Source organism: Tursiops truncatus, chromosome 17, assembly GCF_011762595.2.
Source record: "Tursiops truncatus isolate mTurTru1 chromosome 17, mTurTru1.mat.Y, whole genome shotgun sequence".
Taxonomy (NCBI): Eukaryota; Metazoa; Chordata; class Mammalia; order Artiodactyla; family Delphinidae; genus Tursiops; species Tursiops truncatus.
In genome coordinates, this window is record NC_047050.1 from 41,170,436 (window position 1) to 41,198,099 (window position 27,664).

The 27,664-nt window shown below is 43.5% G+C and overlaps 1 protein-coding gene across 6 annotated transcripts in view; it reads left to right on the plus strand.

Moving 5' to 3' along the window:
* MATN2 (matrilin 2) overlaps nucleotides 1-27,664 on the plus strand; it is a 155,827-nt gene that overhangs the window by 66,261 nt on the left and 61,902 nt on the right. For all 6 annotated transcript variants that reach the window (XM_073794610.1, XM_073794608.1, XM_073794609.1 and 3 more), the window contains one exon: nucleotides 17,794-17,916. In XM_073794610.1, coding sequence (XP_073650711.1) covers nucleotides 17,794-17,916 — 123 coding nt within the window. The remainder of the gene's footprint in view (nucleotides 1-17,793; nucleotides 17,917-27,664) is intronic.

Here is a 27,664-nt window from a genome sequence, read left to right on the forward strand (position 1 = left end):
GTGCCGCGGAGCGGCTGGGCCTGGGGCCTGTGCTCCGCAACGGGAGAGGCCACAACAGTGAGAGGCCCGCGTACCGCAAAAAAAGAAAAACAAAAAAAAAAAACAAAAAAAAAAAACGTGGGGGGAGGCAATCCTCATGAAGTGTGCCTATCTTCATATGTCTGTTTCCCTCTACCATTTCCCTCCCCTTGAATTCTTTTCCCACTAACAAGAAGGAACTTTATCTTGTTTCCTTTCTTTTTTAAAAAATAAGGAATTCTCCCTTTCTTGCATCCCTTCTGGAATATTTAATCTATCTGGAAGAATAATGAAAATGCAACACTTAGAAAACTTCACTTGGCAAGAAAATGTAAACTTTCTTGTGCAGCTTTCTCATTTTCTTCTTTCTCGAGAAACACACCAAATACATTTTACAGCTTTCAGGGTTCAGATATGTTCCTGACATTATTTTCCCAAGCTACATAAGAGATTTAATAGCTTTTATTTTATTTATTATTTTTGGGTGGCCACACTGTGTGGCATATGGGATCTTCCCTGACCAGTGATCGAACCTGCGCCTCCTGCAGTGGAAACATGGAGTCTTAACAACTGGACCGCCAGGGAAGTCCAATAGCTTTTATATTTGAGTTTAATCAAAGGGCATGACCCCTTTGATGTGACAGAAAAACAGTCACATTATTAAAAAGGGAAAAGAAAGCTATACCCAACATTCCTCATGAATGTGAATGCAAAAATTCTTAAAAACGTATCGAACAGAATCCATATATATAATATAATCAAGACCAAATGGGATTTATCAAAAGAATGCAAGGTTGGTTTAACATTCAAAAATCAGTCAATATATGGCATGATACTATACACAGAAAATCCTAAAGATGCTACCAGAGAACTACTAGAGCTCATTAATGAATTCGGTAAAGTTGCAGGATACAAAATTTTTTAATTTGTTTTGGCTGTGTTGGGTTTTCGTTGCTGTGCACAGGCTTTCTCTAGTTGTGGCGAGTGGATGCTACTCTTCTGTTGCAGTGCACAGGCTTCTCATCGCGGTGGCTTCTCTTGTTGCGGAGCATGGGCTCTCGGCACGTGGGCTTCCGCAGTTGTGGCACACGGGCTCAGTAGTTGTGGCTCACGCGCTCTAGAGCACAGGCTCAGTAGTTGTGGCACACAGGCTTAGTTGCTCCATGGCATGTGGGATCTTCCCGGACCAGGGCTTGAACCCGTGTCCCCCGCATTGGCAGGCAGATTCCTAACCACTGTGCCACCAGGGAAGCCCTGCAGGATACAAAATTAATACACAGAAATCTGTTGCATTTCTATACACTAACACTGAAATATCAGAAAGAGAAATTAAGGAAACAATCCCATTTACCATTGCATCAAAAAGAATAAAATACCTAGGAATAAACCTACTTAAGAAGGTAAAAGACCTGTACTTGGAAAACTATAAAGCACTGATGAAAGAAATGGAAGACGACACAAATAGATGGAAAGGTATACTGTGTTCTTGGATTGGAAGAATTAATATTGTTAAAATGACCATACTACCCAAGGCAATCTATAGATTCAGTGCAATCCCTATCAAAATACCAATGGCATTTTTCAAAGAACTAGAGCAAATAATTTTGAAATTTGTATGAAACACAAAAGACCCTAAATAGCCAACACAATCTTGAGAAAGAAGAACAGAGGTAGAGGAATCACACTCCCTGACTTTAGACTGTGCTGCCAAGCTACAGTAATCCAAACAGTATGTACTGACACAGAAACAGACACATAGATCAATGGAACAGAATAGAGAGCCCAGAAATAAACCCACACACTTATGGTCAATTAATATATTACAGAGGAGGTAAGAATATACAATGGAGAAAAGACAGTCTCTTCAATAAGTGGTGCTAGGAAAACTGGACACCTACATATAAAAGAATGAAATTAGAACATTTTCTAACACCGTATACAAAAATAAACTCAAAATGTATTAAAGACCTAAATGTTAGATCAGAAACCACAAAACTCCTAGAGGAAAACACAGGCAGAACACTCTTTGACATATATCATAGTAATATGTTTTTGGATCTGTCTCTTAAAACAAAGGAAATAAAAGCAAAACTAAGCATATGGGACCTAGTTAAACTTAAAAGCTTTTGCACAGCAAAGGAAACCATTGACAAAACGAAAAACCAACCTACTGAATGAGAGTATTTGCAAATGATATGATCGATAAGGGGTTAATATCCAAAAGATATAAACAGCTCATACAACTCAACATCAAAACAGACAAACAACCCAATTGAAAAACAGGCAGAAGACCTGAACAGACATTTTTCCAAAGAGAACATGCAGATGCCCAACAGGTACATGAAAAGAAGCTCAACATCGCTAACCATCAGGGAAGTGCAAATCAAATTCACAATGAGATATCACCTCACCCCCGTCAGAATGGCTATCATCAAAAAGAACACAAATAACAAATGTTGGCGAGGATGTGGTGAAAAGGGAACCCTCATACACTGTTGGTGAAGCCACTGTGGAAAACAGTATAGATGTTTCTCAAAAAACTAAAAAAAGAACTACCGTATGATCCAGCAATTCCACTCCTGGGTATATATTCGAAAGAAACAAAAACGCGATACATGCACCCCAATGTTCATAGCAGCATTATTTACAATTGCCAAGATATGGAAGTAACCTAAGTGTCCATCAACAGATGAATGCATAAAGAAGATGTGATATATGTATACAATGGAATACTACTCAGCCATAACAAAGAATTAAATTTTGCCATTTGCAACAACATGAATGGACTTGGAGGGTATTATTTTGCTAAGTGAAATAAGTCAGACAGAGAAAAGTAAATACTGGAAGTTATCACTGATATGTGGAATCTAAAAAAATACAACAAACTAGTGAATATAATAAAAAAAAACAGACTCACAGGTATAAAGAACAAATTAGTGGTTACCAGTGGGGAGAGGGAAGGGGAAGGAGTAAGTAAGGGTAGGAGATTAAGAGGTACAAACTATTATGTATAAAATAAACTACAATGGACTTGCCTGGTGGTGCAGTGGTTAAGAATCCGCCTGTCAATGCAGGGGACACGGGTTCAATCCCTGGTCTGGGAAGATCCCACATGCTGCAGAGCAACTAAGCCCGTGCGCCACAACTACTGAGCCTGCAAGCCACAACTACTGAAGCCTGCGCATCTAGAGCCCATGCTTTGCAACAAGAGAAGCCACCCCAATGAGAAGCCTGCACACTGCAACAAAGAGTAGCCCCAGGGCTTCCCTGGTAGTGCAGTGGTTGAGAGTCCGCCTGCCGAGGCAGGGGACGCGGGTTCGTGCCCCGGTCCGGGAAGATCCCACATGCCGCGGAGCGGCTAGGCCTGTGAGCCATGGCCGCTGAGCCTGCGCGTCCGGAGCCTGTGCTCCACAACGGGAGAGGCCACAACAGTGAGAGGCCCGCGTACAGCAAAAAAAAAAAAAAAAAAAAAAAAGAGAGTAGCCCCAGCTTGCTGCAACTAGAGAAAGCCCCTGTGCAACAGTGAAGACCCAGTGCAGCCACAAACACACACACACACACACACACACACAAAACTACAAGGATATATTGCACAGCACAGGGAATATAGCCAATATTTTATAATAATTATAGAGTAAAACCTTTAAAAATTGTGAATCACTGTACTGTACACTTGTAACTTATACAGCATCAACTATACTTCAATAAAAATCAATATAATTCAATTCACCATATTAACAGATTAAAAAAATGAAAAAATATAGGATCATTTCAATAGATGCCAAAAGAGCATTGGACAATACCCAACATTTGTTCATGATAAAAACTCTCAATAAACTAGAAATAAAAGGGAGATTCCTCAACCTGATAAAGAGCACCTATGAAAGAACCTACAGTTAACATCATACTCAAGAGTAAAAGACTAAGTGTTTTCCTTTTAAGATAAGGAACAAGAAAGTACGTCCACTGCCACACTTCCATTCAACATTGGACTGGATGCTTTAACTGATATAATAATGAAATAAAAAGAAATTAGAAAGTCATACAGATTGGAAAGGAAAAGGTAAAACTGTCTTTATTTACAGACTATGTGATTGCATATGTAGAAAAGCTAATAGAATCTTCAAAAAAGCTACTAAAATTAATTAATGAATTCAGCAAGGTTGCAAGATAAAAACTCAATATACAAAATTATTTGATTGTATTTTTATATACTGGCAACAAAAATCTGAAATAGACATTTAAAAAGTACCATTTTACACTAGTATCAGAAATATAGAAATTAGGGATCAATTTGACAAAAGATGTACATTGACAAAGATAAAAGATGTCTGCAATAAATTAAAGAAGACCTAAATAAATGGAGAGATATGTCAAATCATCGAATAGAAGACTTACTATTGCTAAGATGTCAGTTCTTTCCAAAATGACCTATAGATTCAAAGCAATCTCTATCAGAATCCTAGCAGAATTTTTTGGGTAGAAACTGATAATCTGATTCTAATATATAAATGAAAATGAAAACAATTGAATAGTCAAATATGATTGATTCTTATTATTCACGATAGTTATGGTTTATAAGTCTCTGTTAACATTGAAATAGTGATTACTGGATCATCGTTCCTAGGGGAAGTACAGGGTTCGTTTCCTGAGAGCTTCTGGCCACATTTCGCCAATCGATACAGAACCTTGTTTTATGGGTGTTTCTGTTTAAAGACAGAATTGTATATTGTTGATTCATTAACATTGAACTCACAGCCAACAGCACTATTACTCATGACTGAATGAAGCTCATGTAACACACATCTTTCCTCCAAAAGGCACATCACGGCCTTCTTGCCTTAGGAACACTAGACTGCACTTCAACACTATTGTTAGGAGCCATTTTACACAGTGAGGTCACCAATAGAAAGCACAAAAATTTTTTTAAATATGGCCCTAAATAGAACACCAAAAAAATGCTATTTACAGTATGAGAGCTAAAACAAGAAGTCAGAGCATTGCTTGTTTGACCTTCACTGGGAAAGTGCGTTAGGTGGCTCAATTTTTTTTTTTTTTTTTTTGCTGTACGCGGGCCTCTCATTGTTGTGGCCTCTCCCGTTGCGGAGCACAGGCTCCAGACGCGCAGGCTCAGCGGCCATGGCTCACAGGCCCAGCCGCTCCGCGGCACGTGGGATCTTCCCCAGACCGGGGCATGAACCCGTGTCCCCTGCATCGGCAGGCGGACTCTCAACCACTGCGCCACCAGGGAAGCCCCAGGTGACTCAATTTTTTCACCACTCTGTACAGATCCATGAATGGCCCTGAAAATGCTGCAAGTATTGATTTTGGGTTCCAAGAAAAATTTTATCAAGTAGGTGAATTCGCAAATACAGAATCTGCAAATAATGAGGATCAACTAAAACTTTGAAATAAAGTTGTGGGGATCAAATTATCTTACTTGAGGACTGACTGTAAAGCAGCAGTAATCAAAACAGTGCAGTATTGGTGTAACGATGGACAACACCTGAGCAGAATATAGTCCAGAAATAGACCCACATGTATATGGTGAAGTGTTTTTTGACAAAGGTGTCAAGGCAATTCATGGGGAAAAAATAATGTCATCAACAGGTGGTGTTACAATAGGATTGGCACGGGCCAAAAAATGCACATTGACCCTTACATCACACCTTATACAAAAATTTATTCAAAATTGATTTAAAATGTTAATATAGAGTAGAAACATTTAAATGTCTAGACGAAAATGAAAGAAAAAATTTTGATAACCCTGGGTTTGGCAAGGATTTTTTAAATAGGACACAAAACATAAAAGAAAAACTCAGTAAATTGAACATCATCAAGATTAAAACATTTGCTCTTCCAGATACACTGCTACTAAAGGGAAAAGGTCAAGTCACAGACTGGAATTAAATATTTGCAAATATATATCCAACAAAGGACCTTAGAATTTATAAAGAATTCTTACAACTCAATAATAGAAAAATAAACAGCCCAGTCAAAATGGGCAAAAGAGGGCTTCCCTGGTGGCGCAGTGGTTGAGAGTCTGCCTGCCGATGCAGGGGACACGGGTTCGTGACCCGGTCCGGGAAGATCCCACATGCCGCGGAGCGGCTGGGCCCGTGAGCCACGGCCGCTGAGCCTATGCGTCCGGAGCCTGTGTTCCGCAACGGGAGAGGCCACAACAGTGAGAGGCCCGCGTACAAGAAAAAAAAAAAAAGGGCAAAAGATTTGAATAGACACTAAACCAAAGAAGATATATAAAGAAGAGATGCTCAAACTTATTAGATACTAAGGAAATACAAATTAAAGCCACAATGAGATACCACTATACTTCTACTAGATTGGATACATCTTAAAATATTGACCATGCCAAGTATTAGCAAAGTTGGGAACAGAATTATCATTGTTCCTGGTAGGAATGTAAAATGGTTCAACCACTTTGGAAAACAGTTTAGCAGTTTCTTACAAAGTTACGTATGTACCTACCATAATTCCACTTTTAGGTATTTACTTAAAAGAAATTAAAGTTTATATCCAAACAAATGTTTATAGCAGCTTTACTTGTAATAACCTAAAACTGGAAACAGCCCAAATCATCAACAGGTGAATTCTTAACAAATTGTGACATATGCATACAATGTAATACTACTAGGCAGTGAAAAGGATGAGCTATTGACCCATGCAGCAAGCTGGATAAATGTCAAAATAACCGTGTTGAATGAAAGAAATGAGACCAAAAAAAAAAAAAAAGAGTACATATTGTAGGATTCCATTTATATGAAATTTTAGAAAATGGTAACTAATCTATGATCAGCAGATGAGTGGTTGCCTGGGGCCAAGGGGAGAGAAGGGACAGGTGGAGGGATTACAGAGGGGCACTAGGAAACTTTGGGGATTTGGAGGTGATGGATATGTTATCTTGATTATGGTGATGATATGTTGATATGTCAAGTTTACCAGCTTGTCTATGTGGAATATGTGTAGTTTATTGTACGTCATTTAAATTCAATAATATATATGTATGTATATATATGTATTTTCAGAACAGGGTGGTTTGGGTAGGTAACTGGTGCTGAGACAGAAGGCTGCAAGAGAAGAGATTGGAGAAAGAGTCATGGAACAATCAGGGAAGGCTTTGGGGAATAGGGGTTTTTCTAGCAAATCAAGGAAGAGAAGAGAAACGTAGAGCTTGTTGTCTTTAGGGGATGCTAACTGTACAGACTGCCTATTTGGAATAGTTTGTTTGGGACATTAGTGGGGGATGAGGAAGGGAATTTAAGCTGGAACAAATTATGGAGTGATTTGATTCCCAAGCCGAGTTCCAGCTGCTGTCTTTGGTGGATAGAGGGGCTGAACACAGGGTGTCAAGGGGAAAACCACATTTTAGTAAATTGACCGTGGCAGTCATATATACAGAGGATTAGAATTAGGATTAGATAATAGGTGCCGAAATACCATCCATCCATCCACTCATTCATTCATTTATTCATTCAATACTTACTGATTCCCCTCTATGAGCCAGATGCCCTTGTGGTGTGTGGGAGAAAAGTGTTTCCTCTTATATGTTTGAGACCCAAGACCCTCCAAGAACACTCAGATCTTGGCTTCCCTTGTGCTCTGCACGTGCAGAGCAGAACATGGACGATGCAATCAGTTTACAGTTCAAATCAGTTCAGTCAATTCAGTGCATGTGTTTCTTATGCCCATGGAGTTAATTAGGAGATCATAGCAGTAATCCCCACCCCAGGGAGGAGTTTATGACCAAAGATGGGGAATGGTGGGTGAGGGTTGTTAGAATTTAAACTGATAAATAACTTAAGAGAGGAAAACTGGTTTTGCGGGGAAAGCAGTGAGTCCGGGCGAGAGCCCACACATGTGGTTGGATGCAACTGGAGATGAAAAAGAAAATGCCTGGCTGGATACGCTTGGTGGTGGTAATTGGCCCTGAAGATGGATGGAATCTTGGAGGGAGGAAGGGAGTGTGGAAAGGGGAGGTCAAGGGCTCAGCTTCGGGGCAGCCCACAAAGCTGAGACAGCGCGGAGCAAGTGCAAGAGCGAGCAGACTGCGTGCGCGCACACACGAACGGGCGGCTTTGCGGGTCAACTTGTTAGGAATGCAAATTCCTAGGCCCTACTCACCCCAGACCTACTGAATCAGGGACTCCAGGGATGCAGCCTAGGAGGGTGTCCTTTTAACATCCTTTTAAAGCCCTCCAGGGGATTCTGGTCAAGTTTGAAAACGACTGCCCCCGCTGTTTCAAACTAGATCTCTCCCTGGGAGATTCCACTCCTCAGGGAGTTCATACTGAGACCGTGATGATGTGACTGACAGCCGTTTGGAAATTGCAAAGCGCTCTGCATGACTAGGGCATTATGCGTTCACTCTTATTTATCATTTTGATCAACCTCGTTCAGTCAGATTTACTTACGTTTTCAGGCTTTGTTTTGGGGATCCTCCTCTTTTCCCCTTCTGAAAAGAAAACGAAAATCTCGTTCATGAATAGGAGAACTGATTGAAAAAGAATGAAGCCGTGGGGGGAGGAGGGATGCGAGGCACAGCTGGAGTTTGCCTGGAAGGACAGGTTTGTTCTTCTGGGTGACGTTGGGTTGGTGGTGTTTCTTCCAGCAGAGACAAGGCTGATGGCTCCCATTTACTGCTGAAAGTCTTTAACTCCAAACCGCAGCTGTCAAAATAAGATTAGGGCTTTCAGACATGGTGGAAGAAGGGGGATGGTCCCCAAAATGCAGGCTTAGGTTTGGCAGATGTTTGCAGAGCCCTAACTCCAAGTGAGTTTTCGGGGTTGGAGCAGGCAGAAATGGCGTTGTTTCCCAGCTGAGTGAAATAACAGCTCTGATAATAAATTTCTCTTCTCTCTCGCTGTGATACATAATTTCTGATTTCTACATCTCAAGCTAAATAGCAGCAGGAGCCGTAAAAAAAAAGTGGAGCATGTCTTTAAAGGTGTTCATTTTGCTCTAAGTCCAGAGGAGAAATTAAACTGTCATCGGTGTCGACAGCACGCCATGCAGCTTGTCTAAAATTCTGCAAAGTCAGTAAAAAGCCTTTGATCTCGCCCAGGGTGATGTCAGGCACAGCCACTGCAGTCCTTGTCCCGTGCTTCTCATCCAGTGTAACCAGACGGAAGTTTTCCAAGTTCTTGGGCGGAGGTGCTGTGCTAGGGTTTCAAGATCACACACTGAGGAAGGCCCTGAAATCTAGAATGGCTGTGAGCCTCAGGGGAACGCTAGGGAAGGCTTTGAGCATAGCCCTGGGGCTCTTAGTTATCAAATCCTCACTGATTTATTTCACTTGGGAAGACTGAGCAGATGCAGTTAACATCCCTCCTAAAATTCTCCAGGAAACCAGAGAAGCAAGTGGATTTTGCTGACTGTCAGCTATATATGCTAACATTTGCCCTCTGGAAAGGCATTGTTTGCGTTTGTTGAGATCTTTTGTTATAAAATTCAAAATTGCCTACTTTGCTGTGTCAGATCAATTCAGCATAGAACTCACGAACCAAAAACTTAGTCACAGATACATTGATGTCATTTAAAGAAATCTGAATCTAGTGGCGGGTTTCATAGGCACCCAATAAAGTGATATTATGTTAGAATTGTGATGTAGGCAAAATTTGGTTGGGGTTCACCTTTCCTCCATGCTTAACTAGGCCTGCACCACCAAGACCTTTCTTTACCCTAAACTAGGAAAAAAGGAGACTAACATTTGTTGAGTACCTCCCATCTCTCAGATGCTTTATCATCTATATTATCTCATTTAACCCTGCCATAAGATGTTTTCTCCACTTAATTATTTAACCTCTATGAAAATTCAATCTCACAGAAATCACTTACATGAAGTCACGCAGGTCACCTCGCTGAAGCCAGGTCTGGCTCCAAAGGCAATATTCTTTTCATTCTATCTGATTGCTTCCCTTAAGCCCTATGGAAAGAAACATAACTGCCCCTTATCTCCTCCTCCAAGATTCAATCCCCTTGATCCCTACTTTTTCATATTACGTCCTTCAGGTCCTTGTATAAAATAATCTTTTCTGTGAGACCACCTTCTGACCACACGATTTAAAGCAGAAGCTCCCTTTCCTCCATACTCCCAACCCCCCTTTCCTGCTTAATTTTGTTCTCTAGCACTTCTAAGATCTAACAGATTATATATATATATATATATATATATATATATATTTTTTTTTTTTTACCCCCCCCGGTACACGGGCCTCTCACTGTTGTGGCCTCTCCCGTTGCGGAGCACAGGCTCCGGACGCGCAGGCTCGGCGGCCATGGCTCACGGGCCCAGCCGCTCCGCGGCATGTGGGATCCTCCCGGACCGGGGCACGAACCCGTGTCCCCTGCATCGGCAGGCGGACTCTCAACCACTGCGCCACCAGGGAAGCCCCTGTAATATATATTTTTACCTGTTTATGTTGTTTATGTCTGGCCCCTGTCCATGGTATGCTAGTAAATGTTTAACAACCAGGTCTCCAGGGGGAAAAGCTCCAATTTGCAATGTTCACCAATTCCTGTATTGTCAATACTACCACCATGGCTGATTTCAAGCTACCCACTTGACCTTGCTGAACGCAGAATTGGGAAGAAGTGGGCACGGTCTGCCAATGTGAGTCAGTAGGAGCTGGCTTCCCACTTGAATATCCGCTACATAGGGACAGAGATCGATTGATTTTTTTAATCTATTTTATTCACTGTTTTTCTCTCAGCCGTTTGAGCAATTTGACGAATGAATGAATTCAGTCATTCAAATATATTTTTAAAAATTGACCACATGCCAAACACCATGCTAGTTATTTGAGCTGCAGGGCTGAACAGAACAATCACTGCCTTCAGATGGCAGGGGAAGTAGACATGAAATTAACAATTGCAAATTAAGTGTTGTTATAACTGTGGTAAGGGAAGCCCGTGAAGGGGAACTTGACCTCTAAAAGGGCGTGGTCAGATGAGAGCCCCCCATACCTGAGTACTCCAGGCTGGTGACTGTCAAGTCAGATCAACACGTGTCCACTAAGCACGTGCTATGTGAAGTGTGTGGTGTCACAGGCACCCTGAAGACCACAGAAGACTTATCCTGTGCCTTTCAGAGCTTACAGCCTGGGTAAGACTGATGAGTGAGGAATGACTGACAACCCTGTATTTCAGGTGTTGGGTCCATTCATCCATTCATCACAAGCACTTAATGAGCACCTACAATGTGCCAGGCACTGTGCTAGGTACCAGGGATGCAGCAGACAGCAAGGCAGCTGGTTCCTTAGCTGTCATGAGAATTCTGGTGTCTGCAGCTGGGGGCTGGCTCCCCGATGTCATTGTACTCTTCTGGGAGAGGAATATCTCTTGCTGGGGACGAGGAGAGGTACAGAGACTCGGGAAACATTTTATTCCCATCTCACTCATCTTCCCAGGACCCCATTTCTGATGGAGCAGTTGTTTTAGGACTCTAGGAACATCCCTGTTGGGAGGCAAGGGGTATGGGACTTTGTCACTGTTCATTCAGTAGACGAACACTTACGGGGCACCAACTACATGCGCTAGAACACTGGGGAATCAAAACTGAGTCAGACCAGATCATTCTCATGGGGCAGACAGACCTGTGATCCGGTCCTTCTAATACTGTGGGCTAAATGGTGTGTATAGGGCTAGAGGAGCCGAGAGGAAGGAGACTCTAAGCTCAGCCAAGCTGAAGAAGGCTTCCTGGAGGAGGTGACATCGGGCTGAAGTCAGTAGCCATGAGTGGGGGTAACGGAGTAGAGAAGGCTTGGAAGGGTAATGGGAACTCTGAATCCACTGCTTCTCCGACGCCCAGTTTTATCACCCTTCAGTGAAATCCTCTCAGGCTGTGAGAAAAAGAAATTTTGTTTTCCTAAAGAATAAGGAATCATCCAAAAACATCTGTATTTGTTTCAAATGGAAGCGACCACTGCCAGAAAAACAACAAAGTTGTTTTGTGAGAACCTAGCCTGTATTTATTCCTTACTCTTTGTTTAATTAAATTAATCCTCCATGGTTTCCTTTGGGACAGACAGTACAGAGCACTAGTGGCCATAAATCCCCAGTGTTCTAAAAACAGTATGAAAGGCCTGAGGCTAGCTGGCAGGCCTGCTGTTTGTGGGATCGTTCTTCTGGAACTCCTGTTCCTACCACACTTTGCACCCTCACTTAGTGTCCGGGGTCTTTTAGCCACTTGGAGAGGGGTCCAAGGACAGCAAAAAAATCTGAGATTTGCTTAAAAGAAGAATCTGAGCCTGCAGACTCAGTTGATGAAGGGGGAGGCTGACTCTTGCATCTGGGCCCCTTCCCCTTGAAGGATTGTGAAGACTTTTATCCTGTAGGTTCAATGGCTCTCAACCTGGCTGCACACTGGAGTTATCTGGGAGCTTTAGCAAACAGTGTTGCCTGCATCCCAGCCCCAGCTGTCTGATTTAAGGGGTTGGGCTGGGCATCAGGATTTTCCAAAGGTCCCCAGATGGTTCTAATGAGCAGCGAGGTCATGCCCTGGTAGATGAGACCCTGTAGTGATTCATGGCTGTCCTGTTCCGGAAGGCATAAGCATCTCATTGCCTCTCTACCTACCTTATGGGGGGAAGTCTTGGGGGAAAAATGCTTATTGCTTCAAGATCCTGGTTCACTGCTTTTATTTTATTTTATAAAGACACACTTTATTTTTTATCTTTTTTATTTTTATTTTTGGCTGTGTTGGGTCTTCCTTGCTACGTGCGGGCTTTCTCTAGTTGCGGCGAGCAGGGGCTACTCTTGGTTGCAGTGCACGGGCTTCTCACTGCGGTGGCTTCTCTTGGCACGTGGGCTTCAGTAGTTGTAGCACGCAGGCTTCAGTAGTTGTGGCTTGCGGGCTCAGCTGTGGTTCGCGGGCTCTAGAGCTCAGGCTCAGTAGTTGTGGCGCACGGGCTTAGTTGCTCCGCGGCATGTGGGATCTTCCCGGACCAGGGATCGAACCCGTGTCCCCGGCACTGGCAGGCGGATTCTTAACCACTGCGCCATCAGGGAAGTCCTCACTGCTTTTAAGATGCTACTTTCAAAGGGGTTCTTTTGTAACGTTGATTTTTTTTCATTATTATAAAAGCTCTTTGTATAAGCTCTTGTTAGAAAATTCAAAAACAGATCATTATAAATAAGAGAAAAAAATTACTTAAACTGCCACCACTTCTTCGTAACCACTGCTAGGCAGGATTCCTGCTGGACACAGAGAGGAGGCGTAGCAGCTGTGGGAGCTGAGAAGGGGGACCCAGGTGGAGAAGCTCCTACCCCCCCACCTTCAGAGATGGGCTTGGGATTTGGGGGTACGTTGGTCCAGTGTACTGGGGTGTCATTTTCCAGCCATCAGGACTTTGTGCAGGGACGCTCTCCTCCCAGTTAGGGAGCCTAGCAAGGGAGACACAGTAAATACATCACTACATAAATGCCTATGTGATTAACATTGTGACACATGCCAGGAGGGAGAAGTGCAGGGGTGCACTGACATGCACAGACAGCCGATGGGCGGGGCCGAGAGCTCTGAAGAACAATTGAAGGTCCTCCTGTCAAGAGGTTGATTTTCCCATCAACGTGCAAGCAAACCCAAGCTACTTTGGCTTGGAATTCAGAAAACTACTGCTGTTCCTCAAAGCAGTGATTTTCATTTATCTGTTCTAGAAGTCCTTTATATTTCCCAGAGCTAAAAGAAACTGTGATGCAACCAGAATTATCCTTCCGAAGCACAGCTCAGGTAAAATGGCCCGTGTCCCTTTGGAAGGCTTTTACCTTGAGTGGTCCCCACTGCCTGCTGGGCACAGTTCAGACCACGCAGCCTGATTCCAGGCCCTCTGCCATCTGGTGTCAATCGTCCTTCCAGTGCTCCCTCCTGCTACTTCCCTTGGAATTCCCAGAGTGGAAGTCAGCTACCATGCCTGTCCTGCTTCCCTCGGTTTCGCACATTTACTGTTCCCTCAGCCCTGGGTCCATTTCCCTTTCTCCATTCTCTGCCGCTTGCCTGCCAGACTTTTCTGAGGGATCCAGCCTCGGCTGGCAGTAAGCCATCCCTGTTCTGAACTCCCATTGTATTGGCAGCACCTCTTTTCTGGATTTCTAGCATGTTCTATTTTGTATTTTAGTTATTTAGGATGCATCTGATAGCTACTCTGGCCTTCCCAGTCCTCAAATGGGGCTAGTTTGTTCTACCTAAGGACTTTTTTTTTTTTTTTTTTGCGGTACGCGGGCCTCTCTCCTTTGTGGTCTCTCCCGTTGTGGAGCACAGGCTCCGGACGCGCAGGCTCAGTGGCCATGGCTCACGGGCCCAGCCGCTCCGCGGCATGTGGGATCTTCCCGGACCGGGGCACGAACCCGTGTGCCCTGCATCGGCAGGTGGACTCTCAACCACTGTGCCACCAGAGAAGCCCTACCTAAGGATCTTTGCATTCACTGTTCTTTCAGTCAGAAACACTCTTTACATCCAGTGTTAGTTTCAGGTGTACAATGTAGTGATTCAGTATTTTACATTTTCATTATATACTTTTTGAAATAATCACCACAATAAGTCCAGTTACCATCTGTCACCGGACAAAGTCGTTACAGTATCATTGATTATATTCCCTATGTGTACATTACGTCCCTGTGACTTATTTATTTTATAGCTGGAAGTTTGTACCTCTTAATCCCCTTTACCTATTTCATTCATATCCTTAACCCGTCCCCTCTGGCAACCACCAGTTTGTTCTCTGTATCCATGAGTCTGTTTCTGTCTTGTTATGCTTGTTCACTTGTTTTGTGTTTTAGATTCCACGTATAAGTGAGATCGTATGTATCTGTCTCTCTCTGTCTGACTTATTTCACTTAGCATAATACCCTCAAGGTTCATCCATGTTGTCACAAATGGCAACATTTCATTCTTTTTTTATGGCTGAGTAACATTTCATTGATTGTATGTAGCACATCTTCTTTATCCATTCATCCGTTGATGGACACTTAGGTTGCTGCTGTATCTTGGCTGTTGTAAGTAATGCTTCAATGAACATAGGGGTGCATATATCTTCTTGAATTAGTGTTTTTGTTTTTCTTTGGATAAATTCCACTTCTGAGTTTCTATCAGAAATGCTCTTCCTAGAACTTCACATGACTAACCCTAGAGTACCAGCTGTGTGTCGGCAGGAACCCCTTTATCTGTTTGGTTCACCACTATATCCCCAGTGCCTGGGATAAACTAGGTGCTTCATTGACTGAATAAATGCAAAGTATCTGATGATTCAGATTTTTCTTAGGTCTCTGGCTTAAGCTTGTAACTAACTGTAAATTTTGTCACTCTTTAATTATTCACCACGATTTTTGCATGAGCTGAAGTTTTTTCTGATTCTTGCTCTTTTCCTTATATCTGGATCCAGGGGAAATCTCAGTTGGAGTTCCCAATTGGAAATATAAGATAGAAATAGACTGGGAAAGGAGGAATTTGCATCGATAATTTTTTCATCTACTTTATTGATTTGGGAATGAAAATAATTCTTTTAGTATTTTAAAACCAGAATCCTTATTTGTGGAATCTTAGACCTAAATGTTTTTTCATCTTATGATGTAGCTTTTATTTTTTTTTAAAAATTTAATGCATTTGATAGAGGTGATGAATATATCAGCTTTTATCTTTTTTATCAATTTGATATGTTATAATTATCTAAAAGCATAATAAACTATAAAACTCAAAGACCTAGGAGATTACATTAAAGCGTAGCCATTGGATTCAGGGATTAATCCAGCTTTCTATGTATTAAGTTTTTTTTTTTTTTTTGTTTGTTTTTTTTTTAATTTATTTATTCATTTATTTATTTTTGGCTGTGTTGGGTCTTCGTTTCTGTGCGAGGGCTTTCTCTAGTTGTGGCAAGCGGGGGCTACTCTTCATCGCGGTGCGCGGGCCTCTCACTGTTGCGGCCTCTCTTGCTGCGGAGCACAGGCTCCAGACGCACAGAGCTCAGTATTTGTGGCTCACGGGCCCAGTTGCTCCGTGGCACGTGGGATCTTCCCAGACCAGGGCTCAAACCCGTGTCCCCCACACCGGCAGGCAGACTCTCAACCACTGCGCCACCAGGGAAGCCCTATGTATTAAGTTTTTACCATAGCTGTCATAGTGGTAACTTTTAACCAGAGGAAAACAATTTTTCATATATTCAATCCCTTTAATGCTCTTTGATTTTCTCCAACTTTAATGGTAAAGTCACTCAAAGAGCTAGTTATGAAACCAAGCCGTTCTCCTTGCTGAGGAATAATGCCATCATGTCAGTCTGTTTCTTCAAAGGAGAGACTGAGTCGGTGATGGAGTGAAAATGCCTTTAACCGTTTCATCCTCTGATAGATTCTTAGTTCCACGGCAGTAAATGCACTGCTGTGAATGTGTTCTTACATTGCATTTGAGTAAATAGCCAGGACCCAGCACTAATAAATATTTGATCAAAATAGAATTGTTAATAGCCATACATTCATTTCTCCCTAGTAATCTTTGATACATCTACCTAACCTCCTTTGGCTTCCCATTTTCCTCATTTATGGGATGAATAAGTAGAGCACAAAGAGGATTTTGAAAGCTCCTTCTGATAGAGAAATGGAGTGAGGAAAACTATGTCCAAAGAGACTAAGGCAGACTTGGGAATAAGGGGCTCTTCTAGACCTGCCATGCTTTTGGTGGAGTAGCAGGTCTTTTCACTGTGCTCTCTCTCAGCTTCTGCAAAATGTTCATTGCAGCTCTATTTACAATAGCCCAGAGATGGAAACAACCTAAGTGTCCATCATCGGATGAATGGATAAAGAAGATGTGGCACATATATACAGTGGAATATTACTCAGCCATAAAAAGAAACAAAATTGAGCTATTTGTAATGAGGTGGATAGACCTAGAGTCTGTCATACAGAGTGAAGTAAGTCAGAAAGAGAGAGACAAATACCGTATGCTAACACATATATATGGAATTTAAGAAAAAAAATTTCATGAAAAACCTAGGGGTGAAACAGGAATAAAGACACAGACTTACTAGAGAATGGACTTGAGGCTATGGGGAGGGGGAACACCCCTGCGTTGGGAGCACCGAGTCTTAACCACTGGACCACCAGGGAAGTCCCACAAATAGATGTTAATTTTAAATTATTTAATGCATTTAATAGAGATGAATAATTCCAACTTTGAAAAATGAGTTTTTCTATATACATAGAAACAAACCCGAGTGTTAACAGCGGTGGCCTCTGGATGGTAGGACTGCAGGTGGGGGATTACAGGTGAATTTTCTTTTCTATTTTTTTCTGTTTCCCAAATTTTCCACTATGATCTTATAACATTTTCAATGTTTTTAAAGGTCATTTTTTAAAAATTAATACTTATTGATCTTTGGCTGCGTTGGGTCTTCGTTACTGTGCGGGCTTTCTCTAGTTGTGATGAGCGGGGCCTCCTCTTCATTGCCGTGCGCAGGCTTCTCATGGCAGTGGCTTCTCTTGTTGCGGAGGACGGGCTCTAGGCACGCGGGCTTCAGTAGTTGTGGCTCACGGGCTCTAGAGAGCAGGCTCAGTAGTTGTGGCGCACAGGCTTAGTTGCTCCGCGGCGTGTGGGATCTTCCCGGGGCAGGGCTCGAACCCGTGTCCCCTGCACTGGCAGGTGGATTCTTAACCACTGCGCCACCAGGGAAGCCCTAAAGGTTATTTTGACAAGTGCTGTAGAGTTGCTTTTTGATGGCCGAGGGTCACCGAGGGTCACCTCCTTGAGAGCCACGTTCTAATGGTATGGCTTTGCCCCAGTCCAGGACCTGTGTGCAGCGGAGGACCATGGCTGCGAGCAGCTCTGCGTGAACCTGCTGGGCTCCTTTGTCTGCCAGTGCTACAGTGGCTACACCCTGGCCGAGGACGGGAAACGGTGTGTGGGTGAGTATCCCACCCAGCCTTGCTTGATGGGGAAACACAAGAGAAGCTAGTAAGAAGGGAGAGGGGTGCCACATATCCAGTTGCTCTCCTGTGAGTTTCAACAAAGTGGTCCAAGTCCTCTGGTCTAGTTGTTAGTCAGAATTTGAACTTTAAAGACTTCGTTTGTGGCTGAGGTTAGCATTTTCTCACTCTGGGTCCTCAGCAACAGGCATATTTATGATAATCTATGTAAACAAAATTGTCCGTTACTGATTTCCTCGGAAAGGACTGGGCGGATTTTCATTCAGTTTGGAAGGTATGTCTGGGCTGGCCTGACTTCAGTATAGCTCACGTGTTATACACGAGGTCCAGTTGGTGGTGGGTAAGGTGGCTGAGTGGCACCTCGAAGAGGCAGGCAGCCTTCCTTCTAAGTACGGATCTGCAGTTCAGTGACAGGCCCCAGTGACCGCCAGGTGTCAGAGGCCAGCTGTGTGCAGTGAGACACCACGGTCAGAGAAAACAAATAGCGGCCTCAAACGCTGGTCCTGGGTAAGCAGTCTCAAGGGCGGTGCTCGGAACTACAGGCACTGGCTCACGATCAGCTGAGCGGTTTCCCATTGAGCGGCAGCTCCACATTGCGAGGGCCGGTGAGAGGTGGGGGGATGGCATCTAATTTCTTCGGTGATGGATAACGGTTTTCATGGGCACCTGCAGGGCAGACCATTGAATCCCTAATATGCATGTGGCACCTCCCAGTGTGTCTGCAAAGCCCTTTAAACTTGCACAGCCTCATTTATCTTTCCACCAACAAACAGTGCCCGGCAAATAGTAGGTGTTCAGTAAACTGAGCTGGATACTTATGAGGCAGAAAATCCACAAGGAAAGGAAGGAAAAGGACTTGACTGACATCAGACCTGGAACCTTCATTTTCTAACTCTGGATCCTACATGTCCTGTTCCACATTCTGTTGTTTTCAGAGGACTTGTTCTGTTTTGCTTCCCACAAACAGTCAATGATGATTTTTTTGCACATAGAACTTACGCTTTCCAGCACACTGTGACTCTTAGCTGAGGACGGGAAAGGAAAAAGCAACAAAACAAAAGTGCAGGTGGGGCCTGTTCTTTGCAGGTGATGATGAGAATAAAATGGGTTTGTTTGTTTGTTTTTACGCACTGATGGAGATTCAAACGGCCCTCATCAGAAGTCCACAAATGGAATTGGTCTCCTAAGCCTGCGTTGTTTTTTCCCCCTTATTCTGTGGGTCGTGACCGTGATAGGTAGCAGGGTACCACATCCATTAACACTGGCAAAAAAGAAGCCAATGTGGAAACACCCACTTTTTTTCCTTCATTAATTTTTATTATGCAAATAATCTATTTTCATTGAGGAACTTAAAACAGATGAGAAAAGCACTATTAATAGCTTGTTGTATTTTCTGCCAGACCTTTCCCCACATAAGTATCTACTTCTAAACATTTTGTTAATGTTTACCAAAATGAGGTCATACTCTCTATTTTGTTTTACATATATATTTTTCCCTTACCAGTTGTTAAATGGGGAGAAACTTTGTGTGCTGTTGTGTCAGAAGGAAATCAGTTGGAAGTAAGGCCAGTGGCTGAGCTACAGGGTACAGGTTGAGGATGTCTGGTTAATTAGGGTGAGAGAAGGAACAGGGAGGGCCCAGAGCTTGTGTGAGTGACGGTGAGTTGGCGGGGCCAGGGGCATTAGGGGCCATGGCTGGGGCAGGAGACGAGCCTTGGCCCTCGGGAAACTGGAAGGCAGTGAGGAGCCCAGATCTCTGGGTGTTGCCAAATAATTGCCTAACGGTCCTCTGTAGTAGACAGCCTTTGAGTCTCTAAGGGTTTTGCTGAAACTTCTGGAGTTTGACATTTACTGAAGAGCAACAAGCATGAGAAGAAATGCTGTGGTTGCCGGGGAGCTGGCGTGGGCTGTGTTTATTAGAGATGCGTGTTGCTCTTGCTGCCGCTGTCAGTGTGTAAGAATGTCTGCCTTCCTTAGAGCAGGGGCTCAAGCTGAAGAATGGGAAACTGGGAGAGACTATGTGTGACCCCGGCCTGATGCATGTTCTTATTCTCATCCTCTTCCACCAAATGCCTGACCTGTTAGAGGCTGGGAGTCAGATGATTAAGTGGCCCTGGACCTTTGTGGCCAGTTGCTTCGGTTAGGGAGACTGAATAAACTTCCAAAATGTCAGCTGCTGCTCGATGGGGCTGTGCTGAGTGCAAAGCAAATGATAGAGGTTATAGAGGCCACAGGAGGTCAGAGAAGAGGGACAGACTCATCATGTAAGGAAGGGTAGCAATGGGACAGACGTCTAAGGCAAGGGGAGACATGAGGGCAGTGACGGTGTAGAGGTGCGGACTGAGACCGGGCTGGGAGGGCCAGGTAGAGAGCTGGTAGATCAGGAGAGATGGTCCCAGTGAGAAGCCACCAAATTGAAAGCTAAACCGGCAGCCTAACCTGAAGACATCAATCTGAAGGGACTTGTCAAGATGGAGACTCCAGGTATCAGACTTAGAGCAGGAAATTTAGAGGAGAAACAGAGGCTCTTAGGGACCCTGGAAGCATTCCATTAGCCCCTGGTCTGAGTGGCCTGTATGTAGATGGGCAGAGAACGGTATGAATGTGGGGAACCATAATCCCAGTTAATCCAGGAGGGTCCCAGTTTATGTCTGTTGGAGATTGGGAGGAAGATGGCAGAAGAGTAAGACGCGGAGATCACCTTCCTCCCCACAGATACACCAGGTTACGGCTGTTGGCTCACTTCTCAAGAACACTCCCTTTTGCTTTCAAGGGGGCACCAGTCTGAACGCGAAAGTATAGGATCACCCCAGTTAAGGCCAACCTGACTTCAGCAGGAGAGGAGACTAACTCTGTTGAAGCAGAGAATTCCTGCAGGTGAGAAGTAGGAGATGAAGTTGAAGACATCAGGTGGAACCGGAGTATACAGGGCTTTGAAAACCAGGCTAAAGGGTCTGGACTTTATCTCTGAAAAAGAGACACTAAAGGGTTTTTAAGTGGGACTGATAAAGGCAAAGCCTCATTTTAGGAAACTTAATCTCGTGGTAGAGGGCAGGATGGATTCCAGGGGGAAGATAGGGAGGGCTGCAAAGACCAGTTAGGAGACTATGGTAGCCCTCTGGTGAGGGGTGACAAGAGCCAGATTTGAAGAGCGTAGAAATGAAGAGAGAAGGAAGGGGTGAGGAATGAGAGAAGGTGCGATGAATAAAGAGGGAGAGGAAAAGTCACAGTTGAATCCTGGGTTTGAGCTTCCATGACTCTGAGAGTGATGGCAACAGTGATGAAAAAGTGATGGGATTTTTAGAAAAGATAATGAGTAGTTTTAGACACAGTGGGTTTGAAGCTGAGATGGGACACCTACAAGGACACGTCGAGAGGGAGCAGAGGCAGCGCTAACACTGCAAGGAGAGGGTAGAACCAGTGGTGCAGGCAGGAAGCGGCACGGTCCATTTCCTTCTGAATTTTAATTTCCATTTCCAGTGTTCACTTATGTGTTTGTTTTGGACCTTCAATACAGCGAGACCTGGGCTCAAATCCCAGTTCTGCTACTTGCTAGTCATGTGTCATTTTATTTCTGAGCCTTGGTTTTCTCATCTATAACATAGAGTAAAAATACCTACATCGTAGAGTTTGTGGGATTCAATAAGATAACGAGTAAAGTTCCCAATACACATTAGACGATTGTTGTTATTACTGTTGTTATTATTATAACACATATTATTATCGTCATCATCTCCTGGATGCCATGGAGTGTGGCCTTAGGAGACAGTGAAGCCTGAGCCTTGGGCTACAGCCACATGCGGGAAGCAGGAGGGAGACGTGGGGCAGGAAGAATAGCCATGAAGGAACCGCCTAAGGTGGGGATGGAGGAGTCGGGGAGAGGTGGGCGAGAGAACCAGACGTCATGGAACATGATGGGAAAGAGAATTTCTAGGCCAGGTCAATATTAGTGTCATGCCCCAGCGAGGCCAAATGGAACAGAACTTAGAGAAAAAGCCATTGAGTTGAGTCATTGATTCATCCCAGCAGACATTTCCAGACTCTACCAGGCACTCTGCTAGACCTTAGGGACACAGAAATGACCAGGAGGCCATTGATAACGATCGAGAGGGGTGGGGTAAAAGGACAGATTTCTAGGGGGAGGGGGGAGGGCGTGAGAAAGTAGGGACAGCAAGTCTAACCTCTTCATTTAAAAGAAGTTTGGTAGAAATTCACCATGACCAGCTACTGGTGAATGGACCCCACGGGAGTGCTTTGACTCATCCCAGAATTATGACTGTGACCACATGAAAATTCAATTCTTAGCCAGACTGAGGACCTTTTAGCCAACATTTCCACACTTTTGAGTTAGTGGAACTTTAACTTCAAGTGCTAGAGTCCCATTTCCCTAACTGCTCTTTTAACTCTGGTTAGAACTGGATTTGTTTCAACATTCAGGTGATCGAGTGCATTACTGACTAACAGAAGTCCTCGTTTTGCTTTAGTTGAGTCATGGTGTTTGTAATCCATCGGCTTCCACTAAAGCTGTGTTAATTTCCATCCAAAACTGTACATTTTTTCAAAGACCATTTAGCTCTATCTTTGAGGGTAAATTTTTTGCTGAACTTGCTCTCCTGATGTTTACTGACTGCCTTGCCTTTTGGGGTAGCTTTGGTCCTGTTTGCATCTTATCTGCCCAAGCAGATTGTAAAGCCATGGGGGGAAGACACCAATTCCTATACTTTTCATCTTTCACAGAGTAGACTTGCAAAATGTTTTTCTTGAATCATTGACTGAGACGGAGTGATCACAATCTCAAGTATTCATGTTTCTTTTTTTAAAAAAACTTTTCCACTTCATTGGTTTTTAAATTACAAAATCAACTTTTGCTTATTAAAAAAAAAGTCCGAGTACAGATGTGTATAAAATCAAAACCTGAAAGACATTACTCCTCAATTTCACTTCCTGGAGGTAATCACAGCTAAAAGCCTGGCTTCTCCTTCCTGCCTGTCTTCAAAGATGTCTTACCGTCTTAATCGGTTTGCAGGACAGAAATTGAGACACAGATGTAGAGAACAAACGTATGGACACCAAGAGGGGAAAGCCGCGGGGTGGTGGTGGTGGTGGTGGTGTGATGAATTGGGCGATTGGGATTGACATGTATACACTGATGTGTATAAAATGGATGACTAATAAGAACCTTCTGTATAAAAATATAAATAAAATAAAATTCAAGAAAGAAAAAGATGTCTTACCATCTTAAGATGCTCTTTGCTTGTCATTACCATCCAGGATTTAGCGCAATGCCTGACACATAGTAATTGCTCAGTAAACGGTTGTGAAACAACTGAGTAGCATTAAGGTATCTCTTTACTCCCAAATTCAACCTTATCTGATTAGGGAGGCAGTGTGATAAAAATATAATCTACAGTTCTTTAATGTTACTAAATCCTAGAACCTGCTTGAAACCTTTTACTTATAATTGCAACAATCCTTTGAGGTAGGTACTATCGTCATCCACATTTTATAGGTCTCTTGACCTCTCTGTTTCAGTGGCTTCATCTGTAAATTGAGGAAAACAATACCTACCTCCAAGGGTTGTTGTGAGGGTGAAATGCGTTAATGTACGGGAAGCCTCAATACTCTGTAATGACCTATATGGGAAAAGAATCTGAAAAAGAGTGGATATATGTCTACGTATAACTGATTCACTTTGCCGTAACCTGAAACTAACACAACATTGCAAATCAACTGCAGTCCAATAAAAAATTTTTTAAAAATATATTGGAAGCACTTGGAACAGTGCTATACATGGTCAACTGAGAAAGAGTTGAATCTGAATTTCTATATCCTTTATGGATTTTTGTCTTCTTATGAATGCTTGCATTTAATAATGCATCAAACATACGGTACATTTGAAATATCATATTGAGGTCCATACCCAGAATGATGGTGGTACATAACATGGGGATTTAGCATGCTGTTATTGCTGCCCTCAAAGCTTTCCTCCTATATTCTCCTATATCAGTCACCTTCAGTGAGAAGGGAATGGTTGATATTTAAGTTGGCGACAAGGGATGGGAGGATCAATCTTTGTATTGAAAGGTCAGATTTTCGGCTTACTCCTCATGCTGGAAGCATGATCTCCCCCCAGTACAAGGGTTTCTCCCTGTCTTAGTTTGCTAGGGCTGCCATAACAAAATACCGCAGAGCGAGTGTCAATAGAAATCTAGTTTCTCCCAGTTCTGGAGGCTAGAAGTCCAAAGTCAGGGTGTCGGCAGGGTTGATTTCTTCTGAGGTTTCTCTCCTTGGCTTGCTGCTTCTGCATGTGGTCTTTGTTCTGTGCCCATGCATGCCTGGTGCCTCTGTGTGTGTCCAAATCTCCACTTCTCATAAGGATACCAGTCAGATTGGATTAGGACGCACCCTAATGGCCTCATTTTAACCTAATCACCCTTTAAAGGTCCTTATCTCGGAACGCAATCACCATCTGACCAACTGGGGATTGGGACTTCAACAAATGAATTTAAGGTGGGAAGACAGAATTTAGCCCAGAACACTTCCTTATCGCTATCAAAATCAATAGGAAGCTTTCTCTGAGTTTTGAACTCCTACATGTAAGAATTCAGTCATGCCCTGGGTAAGAGAGGTTTTGTGAATCTGACTCTGTGAGTGTGTCTTATATATACTCAGCAAGTAAACTGGTTCTACCATTTCTCTAAATGACAAATTTGGTTTTTCTTAGTCTGTCATCAACACACTTCAAAACCCAAACATTCCTCCGTAAAATATCCTGTTTCTTCTAAGGCCATCCTCTTTGCAGACTGATCCCTGCTGGGAGACCTTGGAATCTGACCAGATTGTAAATCAGAGACTGTCAATCTTAGGCTTTATGACCTTGCGCCAAATAGGAGACAGATGAGCGATTTCTCACATGTTAGGCTGAGACTGGCTTCCGACCCTGAGATTTTAGCACTTTGTGATCTGGAGGGCCGAAGGACTACGACCAACGAATTCATCTTTCTGGTTGTAGAGAGTAGAATTTTCAGGCAAAATGACCAAGGAAGGATTTCGCTGAAGTAGGAGAGGACTTGGAACAACAGTCCTCTGAGTTACACACATAAGTCACCTCCATACATCCGCCCCCTAAACTTGGCCTCCCTTATTTTTTTTTTTAACATTTTTATTGGAGTATAATTGCTTTACAATGGTGTGTTAGTTTCTGCTTTATAACAAAGTGAATCAGTTAAACATATACATATGTTCCCATATCTCTTCCCTCTTGCATCTCCCTCCCTCCCACCCTCCCTATCCCACCCCTCTAGGCGGTCACAAAGCACCGAGCTGATCTCCCTGTGCTATGCGGCTGCTTCCCGCTAGCTAGGCCTCTCTTTTTATAAGTACAATTTGGCAACCAAGGAAGTTATGCAAAGAACCCAAAACATGCAGCTAAGGATGTCAGAGTTGAACGGACTGGAGCTCTCTCACCCTTAGAAAGCTTTTAGGTTCACGTGCCCAGAAGTGGGTTCTTCCGTGTCTCACGATGCCCGTCTCTGCTGTCCCCAGAGGTCTGGCAGTGAGCCAGTGGGTGGCCCTCAAAGCAAAGTGGGGTTTGACACCTTCAGGTTTTACAGGCCAGGGTCTTGGGACCCAGGAATGTTTGAATCCTGCCTTGCCAATCTCCCCTTTTCCCTTCAGTTCCCCAGAGAGCCATGCACACTAGAAACAAAACCAACACGAGAATCAAAGTCCAGGAGAAAACTTCTTATCCTGTGAGATTGGCTAATAGATGAAAATTTTCATTTAAAGAGCAGAATCATGGAAAATGCATCTCCAAACCTACCTTAAGCATTTACACTTTCTTTAAAACACATAAATGTACCTATAATAAAAATTGCTTTTGGGCTTCCCTGGTGGCTCAGTGGTTGACAGTCCGCCTGCTGGTGGAGGGGACGCAAGTTCGTGCCCTGGTCTGGGAGGATCCCACGTGCCGCAGAGCGGCTGGGCCCGTGGGCCGTGACCGCTGGGCCTGCGCGTCCGGAGCCTGTGCTCCACAGCGGGAGAGGTCGCAGCGGTGAAGGGCCCGCGTACTGCAACAACAACAACAAAAAAAAATTGCTTTTGATTACTCTTCCAAAAATTACTAATTTTAAGTTCATTTTTAAAATATGATTTAAAAAGATCTTTCTTGCATAAATCATACCCATAATGTGTTGTCTATGGTTTTCAATTTTGATTTTTTAAAAATTGGAGCAAGAATTTGAAGACTTTGGGCTTCCCTGGTGGCACAGTGGTTAAGAATCCGCCTGCCAGTGCAGGGGGCACGGGTTCGAGCCCTGGTCTGGGAAGATCCCACATGCCGCGAGCAACTAAGCCCGTGCACCACAACTACTGAGCCTGCGCTCTAGAGCCCGCGAGCCACAACTACTGAGCCCATGTGCCACAACTATTGAAGCCCGCGCGCCCTAGAGCCTGTGCTCTGCAATAAGAGAAGCCACCGCAATGAGAAACCCGTGCACCGCTACAAAGAGTAGCCCCGCTCACCTCAACTAGAGAAAGCCCGTGCGCAGCAATGAAGACCCAACACAGCCATAAATAAATTAATTAATTAATTAAAAAAAAAGAATTTGAAGATTTCTATAAAACAGTCTAAGGGCAGAATCTGTAAATTTTTATGAAATTTTCCCTAGTCCTTTACGTGTTTCATCTATGCCTGGTTCTAGAGAAATTTTGGTTAGCAGATTGCCTTAATTCTTTCCAAAGCTTTCAACTTGTTTCTTTCTTTTTTTAAAATTCAATTCATTTTAGTGCTTACTTATATTTAATTGGGTTTTATAGTATTTCAATTAATTACAATAATGTGTACAAATGGCATATAAAAGTTTGGAAACAAAAACAACTTTGATTCATTTTAACAGTCGTTTTTAAATTTTCACATGCATCAGAATCACATGGAGAGCTTGTTAAAACACATATTCTTGGACCCTATACACAGAGTTTCTGATTCAGTAAGTCTGGGGTGGGGCCTGAGAGTTTGCATTCCTAAGAAGTTCTCAAGGGATGATTGTTGCAGTTGGGTCACCACCACACTTAGACAACTGATGCTTTATAAGCGTACAGTCAGTCAACAGGAAAAGTATATAGGTGCTCTGGAGCACAAGTGTTCCTCCAGGGCTGCTTTATAAGCATGAAACCCAGGGACTTCCCTGGTGTTGTAGTGGTTGGGAATCCACCTGCCAATGCAGGGGATGTGGGTTCGATCCCTGGTCCGGGAAGATCCCACATGCCACGGAGCAACTAAGCCCGTGCACCACAACTACTGAGCCTGCACTCTAGAGCCCGCGAGCCACACCTACTGAGCCCGCGTGCCACAACTACTGAAGCCTGCGTGCCTGGAGCCTGTGCTCCACAACAAGAGAAGCCACCGCAATGAGAAGCCCACGCACCGCAACAAAGAGTAACCCCTGCTCGCCGCAACTAGAGAAAGCCTGCGTGCAGCAATGAAGACCCAATGCAGCCAAAAATAAAGAAAGAAAGAAAGAATAAGCATGCAGCCCAGCCAACAAGAGAAGTGCACAGGTATTCGAAAGCACAGGGGTTCCAGTAACCTTGAGCATTTAGCGTGTTCTGGGCATCAGGTCCCATATTTTCAGAGGGCGTGAAAAGCAGTGATTGATCGAAGTTGGTTGAGTGGAGGTCAATTAAAAGAGCTGCTTCTGTGCAACTTTATTCACACCTCATCCAATAT